Raw genomic sequence first — 11,509 nt, forward strand, 5'->3', positions numbered from 1 at the left:
CTTTCCAGTTTTTAGGAATCCTCTTGAGTTTTTTTCCAGTATACAATGCAGTGTACGTATTTGAAAGTAATCGTACATTTTCCCACATCTTTTGGGGAGATTTATGATCTGATGAAACCAAGGGTTAACAATCATTGGGTGCCTCTGAGATCATCTCGTGGACACGACTACCTGCACCCTTGATCCAGTGATCAGCTGCAGGACTTATAAGCAATTGTACAATTGCCCATATGCGCATGCACAGTGAAATGCTGTCGGCCATAAAAAAAAAAGCCTAAATATCATGACCAATTTTTATAAATGTAGCATGGCAGGAGTTGCAGCTCGTCCGAATAAAATAAATAATAGTGCGTTATTCTTTCATTTGTTGTGATTGGGTCTGAAAATTCTGCTTTGATTCATATTATTTTTTTAGTAGATTTAAATCACAATTTGAGTGGTCGCCTATTTGTGCGTTGCCCTAAAATAAGCTCAAATGGTTGATAACATCGGATGACCCCAACGGTTCCGCAGTCTAACGAGTGTAAGAGGTAAACAAGGTAGCTTCCCAGGCGGCTGTTCCCTGCATTCAACAGGAAAAAAAAAATCTGACTTCCACGCCAGGTATAATGTTGCGTAGGAACCTTTTGCCCACGCATGACACATTTTGGAGGTTTCTTGTTTCTTTTTCCTCTCAGCTTGTGCACAACACGTTGAGTTTTTTGTTTGTGAAGAAGCAGAGGATTGACTGACAGATGCATTGACCCCACCCCCCAGTTGCACACTGGGACTTAAAGTGTCATCGACTGTCATGATGTTGATGCTGAGTCATACTGTGTTTTTATACACTAATGTAACATAAATGTGTGTGTGTGCGCGGGCGTGAGGTGTGGCCCTCTGATTTTCACCATCTCTCATTTATAGTTTAGCCCACCCACTTACAGGTTTGTGAGTGTGTGTGCGTGGCTGCATGCACGTGTCCAAAAGCGCGCCTACGGAGTTGATAATCTGATTGGAGGTGGTGATACGCGAGTCATGTTCACTGAATCTTGTGTAAACTGGGAAAAGTTCATTTCAGCAAAATGGAGGCTTTATCTCAATCAAAGACAGTCCACACAAACGGGTATTAAAAATATTGTGTTTTGCGGATATATACCATTGTGGAATTAGATATTCACATAGAAAGACTTTGTGTTTATTTACTTTACTTTGCAACAGAACAGGCAAGACACATCAATGTATTTTATTTACAAAATGTATGAAAAAAGAAACAAATGACTCAAAATCAAACTCACCATGGCGCCAATAAAATGACTGCAGTGGTTGTAACTGTCTTTGTATTTGAGGCGGAAGTGCTCCTTTCATTTAAAAAAAAAAAGGCAGCTGGTGGAGTTTTTTTTTTTTTTCAGCAATAAATCTGATTTAATATGTTGTCATTGGGACATCAAATGTAATATAGTAGTAATGACATATTACGGCCGCTGGCTCGATGATGAATGTATAGGGGGCCCCACACCATTTGCATGAGTCATCCGCCAGGCTGTCACCGGGCCGTCGGCGTGGTACGGTGACTCAAAATGTGCAAGACGATGTTTCACCTTCACGAGGTGCTGGACTTACCACAGTCTATCCACAAGAAGGGTGCTTAAGTTCATAAGAGAATGCATGTCGTTTGTGTGCCTGTCCAAATTTGTCAGAGAACAACCACATTCCAGGATGGCTCCACCAAAAGTGCGGACCTGGCACAAGGGTGCATAAATGACTGGTTTGAGTTTACGTGAGTGTACGCGGAACCAGAAAAGTGCCCAGTTCCGTGCTTTTTCTGACTTATGCACACGGGAGAAAATATCCCTTGGTGATTAGTACAATCAGTCATTGCCAACAGAATCCAAAAAGAGCGACACTCTCCCCTGATTTGCCACAATTTCCCCCTCTTTGTGGGAATCTACCTTGACAATTGTCCCATGTTTTTGCAGTTCAATAAAAATGTATAAATGCTGTGCAGGTTCCTGATTGTGAAGTGGGAAAAGATACACGCCGGTAGATATGCAATTGCTCCGTGTCCCCAACTGTAAATTTGAATGCACACGTCCAACAGCAAAATGTTCAAATAGCCTTTTCGTGAGCGGTTTACTGTTTATTAACATTTTGTCTGTCACTCTCCACACACACACATTTGCACGCTACCCAAAGCAGTACCACGTAATATCAGGAGGGCGTCGGCATCGAGTACCAACCACCACCGCGCCCAAAACCTGCGCACTCTCTAAAGTCGTCGGCTTGGTTTGCTGCTTCCGACGTCACAAAACAGAATTTGCACAAGGCCCGCTTACTTCATGCGTTCAACGGTCAATCTCTTGGTTTGAGCTTAGTTTGCGTGTCCTGTTCGTTAGTGTGAAACTGCAAGATGTCAAAGTGAAAGTTTAAAACTTGCAATCAACAAAAATAACTCCCACCGGTCTGAACATGTCCACCATCCACTCGTCATTTCTAGATGTTTCCACCTCTTAATGTGTATTTACATGAAGTGCAACGTACAGTGAGAAAATAAGTATTTGAACACCCTGCTATATTGCATGTTCTCTCACTTAGAAATATCATGGAGTGGTCTGAAATTTTCATCGTAGGTGCATGTCCACTGTGAGAGATAATCTAAAAAGAAAAATCACAAAGTATGATTTTTTTTTAATCGATTTATTTTTGTGATACAGGTGCAAATAAGTATTTGAACACCTGAGAAAACCAATGTTAATATTTGGTACAGTAGCCTTTGTTTCCAATTACAGAGGTCAAACGTTTCCTGTAGTTGTTCACCAGGTTTGCATACACTGCAGGAGTGATTTTGGCCCACTCCTCCACACAGATCTTCTCGAGATCAGACAGGTTTCTGGTCTGTCGCTGAGAAACGCGGAGTTTCAGCTCCCTCCAAAGATTTTTTTTATTGGGGTTAGGTCTGGAGACTGGCTTGGCCATGCCAGAACCTTGATGTGCTTCTTACAGAACATCTCCTTGGTTTTCCTGGTGGTGTGCTTTGGGTCATTGTCATGTTGAAAGACCCAACCACGCCCCATCTTCAATGCTCTGACTGAGGGGAAAAAGCTTGGTCCCCAAAATCTCACAATACATGGCCGCGGTCATCCTCTCCTTAATACAGTGCAGTCGTCCTGTCCTATCTGCAGAAAAACACCCCCAAAGCATGATGCTACCACCCCCATGCTTCACAGTAGGGATGGTGTTGTTGGGATGGAACTCCTCATTCGTCTTCTTCCAAACATGGTTAGTGGAAATATGACCAAAAAGTTCCATTTTGGTCTCATCTGACGACAAAACTTTCTCCTATGTCTCCTCTGTGTCATCCAACTTAAGTTGTACAATTTTGTCTCTGGTATCTTTGGACAGCTCTTTGGTCTTGACCATGTTACAATTTTGAATCTTACTGATTGTATAGGGTGGACAAGTGTCTTTACGCAGCTAACAACCCACACAGGTGCATCTGATTCAGGATAATACATTGAGTGGAGGTGAACTTTTAAAGGTAGACTAACAGGTCTTTGAGGGTCAGAATTCTCGCTGATAGACAAGTTTTCAAATACTTATTTGCAGCTGTATCACACAAATAAATTGTTAAAAAAAAATCATACATTATACATACTCTCACAGTTGACATGCACTTACAATGAAAATTTCAGACCCCTTCATGATTTCCAAGTGGGAGAACTTCTAATATAGCACAGTGTTCAAATACTTATTTTCTTCACTGTACATGTAAAAATCATTCCAGTTGACAATACCCCTCATAACAGTGTAATCGGCATGCCAATAGTTAGTTAGTAAAAGGGTGTGGGGGGTTCTGTACAGCTTTCAATACAAAAGTAGCACTGTGTGTCACACAGATGAGCAGAGGCGCTACCAGGTCGTGATCCACGGCATCGAGCCACTGCTGGAGACACCTCTCCAGTGGCTCAGCGAGCACCTCAGCCACCCGGACAACTTCCTCCACATCTGTGTGGTGCCGGCTCCCTCCGACTGAAGCCCGTCCAACCTTTACTGTTGCCATGGTGATGGACCATACTAACTCTTTCGGAGAGCGGGCAATGAGATGAATTCCCGATGTTTCTCCCAGAACTACTCCTGACGCACATCCTCTTCGTCGGATGATGACGTTGACTATAGGTGACCACATTCCCTCACCTCATCCACCATTTTGAGCCCTGGTTTGGAAAGCTGTTCCAGCATTTATTCTATATCCTTGATAAAATAATGTAATTGTATGCCCTTTGTCATCATTGGTAAGATAAACTTTAATAACTATAGGGGTGCACGAATAGAACCACTCCATCTTACCAGTAATGTTTCCTTTTCCCACTACTGCCCTCTCCAATTGTATATCATTCACACGCACTAGTAGGACAACTTTGGCATACTAGTGAGACAACTTACATGTTGCCAGTGAGCCAAAACTGTGCACTATGAGACATATGTGTGCTACTAGTACTACTCCTGAAATACTAGGAGTTAATTTGTCGAATTTTAGAATGTCACTAGTAGTCCTAGTAGCATGGAATCATCAATTTTGTGCCGAGTTTATCTTCACCAGTAACCTTTCATTGGCCTACTGTTACGCTTAAGCAGGGGTGTCAAACTCATTTCGATCATGGGCCACATTGTAGTTCCGGTTTCTGTCAAAGGGCCCTTTTGACTGAAACCATGAAAATCTTTACTTGACACATCATGCTTACATATTAAAATTTATCAACTAGTTTTGGAATCAGAAATCAAGGGTAATGGGTTTTTCAACTCTTGTTGATATTTGCTAATACAAAAACGCTTGCAATATCTCATTGTCATCATTTATATGACATGACAATTTGAAATTTTGGTCCAGATTTTACAAAAATCATGGAAGTTGGTACACATGATTTGCCTTTGTGGGCCACAAAAAACGTGACCCGCATCTGGCCCCCAGGCCTTGAGTTTGACACATGTGCGCTAAAGTGATGACAAAGACTAAAGTGTCACCTAAAGCTGGATATTAAGAATAGATGCGCAAATCATATAAGATAATTCAGCACTCTAGGAGAAAGACGATGTGTCTTACGAGAAATATTTTTCCACTACTGTGTGACATTTTTGCCCACGAGGAGAACAAGTTTAACTTACGAATACAAGTGCATGTTACTAGTGAAGAAAAATTGCTCGTGAGCATCTTGGTGCTCCGAGTCATCTTCAGGTGGTCAATATTGTGTGACACATGGCTACTAGTTGGGCCTTGTAGTGTCATTAGTGTACCACGGTTTATTAGAAGGTCAAAAGTGTTGCTAGTAGTGCTGAGTAAGTGTTATTAGTAAGACATGTTAATACTTCTTGTGCACTAAAGAGTCTTACTAGTGAGGACAGAGTGTACTAGTAAATGGACCTTAAGCTGGATGGATATCAAGAATAAATGCTGAAATGTGTTTTTAATACCCAGGAAATGACTAATAAGCAGGTATATAAGAGCACCAGCCATGACGATGGGGAAAAGAAATTGTGGCCACAATGTCGATATAACGTGTACAAAATGCTAATTTGTGCCCCCACGTAGTGACACAAAAGTAATCTCTCTATTACATCCACAGTTGTAATGTTTTTTGTCCACGTCGTGTCTAGTGCTCCATAAGTTTGTGGCCATTTCAACTCGCATTTTCTTTTATCCAGGTTGTTGTTATGTCTTTCAAATGTTCCTTTACTGTGGTTTGCAGTCAAAAGCAGGAACAATAAACTGCTTGTTTGTTTGTGCGGCCGCCTTTGTTTACGCGCCATTCATGTGGTTGCGTCACGCCTCGGTTTCGCCTCTTTTTGGACGTTACTTCAATTGACCGCATTTATTGATATTTTATTTTTAGCCGTCCCATGTTTTGCGGCCGATGTCCAGTTGGGATGGATGAGGCCCAGACTGGATCAGTTTTCTTTGGTGTGTGTCACTAAATACCCATCATCAGCTTCCAAACTTTGTTTTTTATATATATTCAGTATCTGGGCTACTCTACCAAACTGGTGCCATTTGCTTGTTGTAACTGTCGGAATCACCAAAAAAATTGTCATTTTTGTAACTCTAAATCAGATAATATACATATTGAACCATGCAAAATGTGTATTGGCTCATCACAGGAAACTTTACTTTTTTTATTAGTTTTATTTCACTGAAACTCCTCATTTGAGTAACAGGTGTTTTTAGCATAATATTAGTAAATGCATCAAATATGACCACATGGAATTGATGCTAATAACATGTTGACAGGAAGCACATGAAAGTGATTTAAAAAAAATAAATCCCCACATTGATATTTGTTTGTATATACAAAAAAATAAATAAAATAAGTGATGTTTTGGGCTTCCCGTGGCCTGCCATGGATTTGAATGACTTCTTTTGGAATATTAAAAAACCAAAATTCAGAGGAATATTGAGTTAGGGTATCAGGAGTGAGTGAACACTCAAACAAGTAAGATTGTTTAGGTATTTCTGTTCCAACACACATCGAAGCATCTCCTTCACACTGCCCCTCCCCCTCCTTCATCTCACCCAGTTTAATTACCTACTGTACCCCCCCCAAGCCTCTACAGCTCATTTGTACCCATCCCCACCCCCCCCCCCGACTAATGAGACCACTAAACTGTCATGTCAGACGAGCCTCTGGCGGCTCGACTACACTCTCATGAGTGGGTGTACATGATTATAGACATCAGTTATAGTCCCCTGCAGGTGTGTGTGTGTGTGTGTAATTCTACATCAGTGGTGGGAAGCAGGGGTGTCGCTATCATATTTTAAGAGGGCTCAACCCCCACCACTGCCTCCATCACCACCACCACTACCTCAATCACCACCACCCGTCGACGATTACATTTTCGCAAAATAACCATGATCAAGTACACTGTCAGTCCGTCTACTACACATTGTAACGTCTGGAATTTCTAAGCACATTTTTACATGCTTTGTTTGCACTGAAGTATTTTTTTGGTGTATTTATTTTTCTCACGACTTTTGAAGCTCCTCGATTCATCTCATCATTAATTCCTTAACATGAAGATGCCCCAGAATGACGGCAAACCACAACTTTTAACTAAATAAGCTCTTCAACTCACTTTGACATGGTTTCTTGGTGCAAAAACTGGAGCAAGGCAGTACCTTTGCTGATGTGCAGCTCCTAAACTCACTTCAACATAGTTCCTTTCCATTTGTAGTATTTACTTTTGTATTAGAGGAGGTTTCAGAGGTTGTTCTTTTTTACGTAAGCACAGACTTTGAAAAAGTTCTTTTACTTAGTAAAAGTAGCAGTAAAACTTTTACGTACTTTTGCTAGGATTTTTTTTTTTTAAAACAAGTATCTTGGGTAAAAAGTAACTTTTGCCACCTCTGCCTCTCTCTCATACGCACACACACACACACACACTTTCCAGACTGCCAATTTATAGCGCGCGGGTGTAAAGTGATGTCACGCATCTCGTCAGCGTGGCGGCCACCGAGCACGGTGGGATGTTGGCTGTACACAGTTGACTCAAGCCCAGTATTTGTGTCTTTGTGTACATTTGTGTTTGTGTGTGTGGGGATGATGAACATCTGGTTCCAGTTGACACACACTTTTTAACGGGCCTTTCCTCCTCCGAGCCGCCGTCTGACTTGCGTACTGTACTTGTGTGCACGTCCACGCGCCACCTGACAAATTGGAATGGAACGTCCACTGTAAAACATGAGTAGTATTTACGAGAAAAAGCTAACATTTGCGTCCAAAACATCCTGATGGGCCGAGCTTCTTCAGACACAAATAGAAGAAGACTAGCGGCAAGCTATTCGTAATGTCGTTCACTAACGTAGAATCATTTGGGCCAGCGAGGTGACGTGGTGATTTCCCTGTCTGTCTCAGAATCCAAAGGTTCTGGGTTTGAAACTCGCCTCAGGGCCTTTTTTGTGGAGTATGCAGGTTGTCCCCGGGCTTGTGTAGTTTTTTTTCCTCCCACATTGAGAAAACATGTTTGCTTGAATGAAGACCAGATTGTTCTTATGTGGGAGAGAGAGTGCGAATGCCTGTTAATAATAATAATAATAATAATAATAATTCCAATGTGTATTTTTATAACAATATTTTTTATAATTTTTTTGATTTTTTTTTTATAAAATATTGCAGAAATACTTTTATATTTTTTTCTATTTATTTTATATATTTCCAGCATTTTTTCCCAAATATCAATTTTTCCAAATTTGTATTCTTCAGTTTTTAGAGCTTTTTTTTTTTTTAAATATATATATTTTTTCTTCTATTTTATGTTCATTAATGTTCCATACCACTTATCCTCACTAAAGTCACGGGGATGCTGGAGTCTGTAATTGGGGAAGAGGTGGGGTACACCCTGAACTGGTCGCCAGCCACTCGCAAAGCACAAATAAATAAACTATTCGCACTCCCATTTACACCTATGAGCAATTTTGTTTCCAGTAAAATCTACCATGCATGTTTTTGGGATGTGGGAGGAAACCACAGAACCCGGAGAAACAGAGGCAATACGAAACCTTGCAAACTACACACACGTGAGGCCGGATTCGAACCTGGGTCCTCAGAACTGGGAGACCAATGCGCTAACCATTCTTTCGCTGTACCAACCTTTGTTTTTCACTTTCTCCAAAATTTTATTCCAATATTTTTTTCTTCCTTGTCCCCATTTTTTCCCCAACTAATATTTTTATTTTATATACAGTTAAGAAAATAAGTATTTGAACACGCTGCCATATTGCAAGTTCTCCCACTTAGAAATCATGGAGGGGTCTGACATTTTCATTGTAGGTGCATGTCCACTGTGAGAGAGATCTAAAAAGAAAAATCCAGAAATCCCAATGTATGATTTTTTTTTTTTAACAATTTGTTTGTGTGATACAGCTGCAAATAACTATTTGAACACTCGTGTAACAGATAGAATTCTGACCATCAAAGACCTGTTAGTCCGTCTTTCAAAGTCCACCTCCACTCCATGGATTATCCTGAATCAGATGGACCTGTGTGAGGTCGTTAGCTGTATAAAGACACCTGTCCAACCCATACAATCAGTAACACTCGAACTTGTAACACGGCCAAGACCAAAAAGCTGTCAAAGGACACCAGAGACAAAATTGTACAACTCCACACGGCTGGAAAGGACTACGGAGAAATTGCCAAGCAGTTTGGTGGAAAAAAAAGGTCCACTGTTGGAGCAATCATTAGAAAATGGAAGAAGCTAAACATGATGGAGTGGAGCCCCATGCAAGATATCACCTCGTGGGTTCTCAATGATCCTGAGAAAGGTGAGGAATCAGCCCAGGACTACACGACAGGACTTGGTCAATGACCTGAAAAGAGCTGGGACCACGGTTTCCAAGGTGACTGTTGGTAATACACTAAGACGTCATGGTTTGAATATCACGCATGGCACGGAAGGTTCCGCTCCTTTAACCAGCACATCTCAAGGCCCGTCTTAAGTTTGCCAATGACCATTTGGATGATACAGAGGAGACATGGGAAAAAGTTTTGTGGTCAGATGAGACCAAAATTGAACTTTGGAACTTGTAATTTCTCAGTGGCTGAAATTGCAATACAGCAGGGTGTTCAAATACTTATTTTCTTCACTGTATTAGTCTTGGGCGGGACGGTGGCTCAGCTGGAAAGCATTGGCCTCACAGTTCTGAGGTCCTGGATTCAATTCTGGCCCCGCCTGTGTGGAGTTGTTCTCGGGCACTCCGGTTTCCTCCCACATCCCAAAAATATGCAATATTAATTGGACACTCTAAATTGCCCCTAGGTGTGATTGTTTGTCTCCTTGTGCCCTGCGGTTGGCTGGCAACCAGTTCAGGGTGTCCCACGCCTCCTGCCCGTTGACAGCTGGGATAGGCTCCAGCACTCGCATGACCCTCTTGAGGATAAGCAACTAAGAAAATGGATGGATATTAGTCTGGTGTGAAGTGAAGTCGTAATTACAGTAAATATTAACCGCGTCCCCATGGTTTTTATCAAAGGAGATCAAGCGCATCCACAGATGAGAGCAATTACGAGGCACTCATCAGACGTGCACACTCACACAAGAACAAGGGTGTGTAATAGTGTGGTTGGGCACAATTAACGGTTAAAAACGCAATTAAAGCTGTGTTTAGCGCTCATGCGTAACGTGACAGAGTCCATTATGTTCCGCAGACATTCCTGAAGACGCTTCAGCACTTTCCCCCTCTGCAATAAAAAAAAGCATAACAAGCCCCGTGGACACGTGTGTGAGGGCACGTGGCGTGAAAGGCTTTGAGCGCTCTGAGATCAAACGCAACTCACAGCGTGTATAAATTGTGGCCGTCGTTACAAGCGTGCGGTCGATCTTTTTCGGTCATCTTTGGGTATTGTTGAGGTTTAAAAAAAAAAAAAAAAAAGTTGCATAAAAATGGAAAAGAGAGTGAAGCGTTCGTGGGGAAAATTCTGCTTTGAAGCCGAAGAAAAAGCAAAAACTCTTTGGGTTGGGTGCGTTTGGGTTCTAAAAGGAGCTTTCAAGGCAGGTTAATGGCATCGGGCGTGTACGTGGGGGCAGTCTTGGGTGCTTTTGTATCATCTTCTCGTCCTCCCAGTCTTTCTTCCCTTCTTATTTTCCCATCCAGTCCTTTTTTTGTACTATGTATTTTTTTCTCCTCGCCTGTCCTGGCTTTTGTAGCATCTTTACTTCATTTTCCTTTCTTCCACTATCCATCGTTCCTTTCCAGCTTTTGTTCCTTCTGTCCATTTGGTACCGACCTTGTTTCCTTCCATTTTTCCTTCCACCCTCATTTTCTCCTTCCCTTCTTTTCATCGTACATTCCTTCTTTCCTTGCTGTATTTTGTACTGTCCTTTTTCTTTCCTGCTATCCACCCTACCATCCTTCTTTTCTTCCATCCATTTTGGCCTTTTGTATCATTTTTCCATCCTTCCTTCCATGCTCTGTTCGTGTCATTCATTTAATTCCTCCTAACATCCTTTCTTCATTCTTCCATCCTTCCTGCTTCCTTTTTGTCTTCCTCTTTCCTTCCTATCTTCTTGCGTCCTTTTAAAATGACATAACCAGACATTCTCCATCAAATGTGAGCGTGAACGATCCCTGATTTTGACTGGTGACCAGTCCAGGATCTACCCCGCCTTCCAAGATTTCAGCTGGGCTTGACATCAGATCACCTATGACCCTACACAGTGATGCGTCAGTTCTCGACCACAATCCGTTCCAGAAAACCGTTAGAAAAGTGAATTGTTCGAAAACCGAATGGATGTTTCCCATTACAATGAATGGAAAAAGAAATAATGCGTTCCAAGCCTAAAAAATTTGGCTTTTTAAAGGATGTTTTAAGCTTTTCCTGATAATAAACTGCATGGTAGAAATATATATATATATATATATATGTATGTATAAATACATAGTTTAAATACTATATATAATGAAATTATTTTAGAAATTTATTTATTGCTTAAAATGTATGCTTTCATAGTATAGTAGCGTATGCTAGGCTGGGAGTGCATTTTT

At 41.4% G+C, this 11,509-nt stretch overlaps 1 protein-coding gene across 2 annotated transcripts in view; it reads left to right on the plus strand.

The window, feature by feature from the left end:
* Nucleotides 1–11,509, plus strand: part of atg5 (ATG5 autophagy related 5 homolog (S. cerevisiae)) — a 55,915-nt gene that overhangs the window by 32,853 nt on the left and 11,553 nt on the right. Inside the window, exon 9 of one of the 2 annotated variants that reach the window (XM_061819279.1) lies at nt 3,873–6,382. The exons of the other annotated variant lie outside the window; for it this stretch is intronic. Coding sequence (XP_061675263.1) covers nt 3,873–4,009 — 137 coding nt within the window. The 3' untranslated portion in view covers nt 4,010–6,382. Of the gene's footprint in view, nt 1–3,872; nt 6,383–11,509 lie in introns of those variants that run through there. 2 annotated transcript variants of the gene reach the window in all.

The sequence above is a fragment of the Syngnathoides biaculeatus genome, chromosome 5, assembly GCF_019802595.1.
Source record: "Syngnathoides biaculeatus isolate LvHL_M chromosome 5, ASM1980259v1, whole genome shotgun sequence".
NCBI classification, from domain to species: domain Eukaryota; kingdom Metazoa; phylum Chordata; class Actinopteri; order Syngnathiformes; family Syngnathidae; genus Syngnathoides; species Syngnathoides biaculeatus.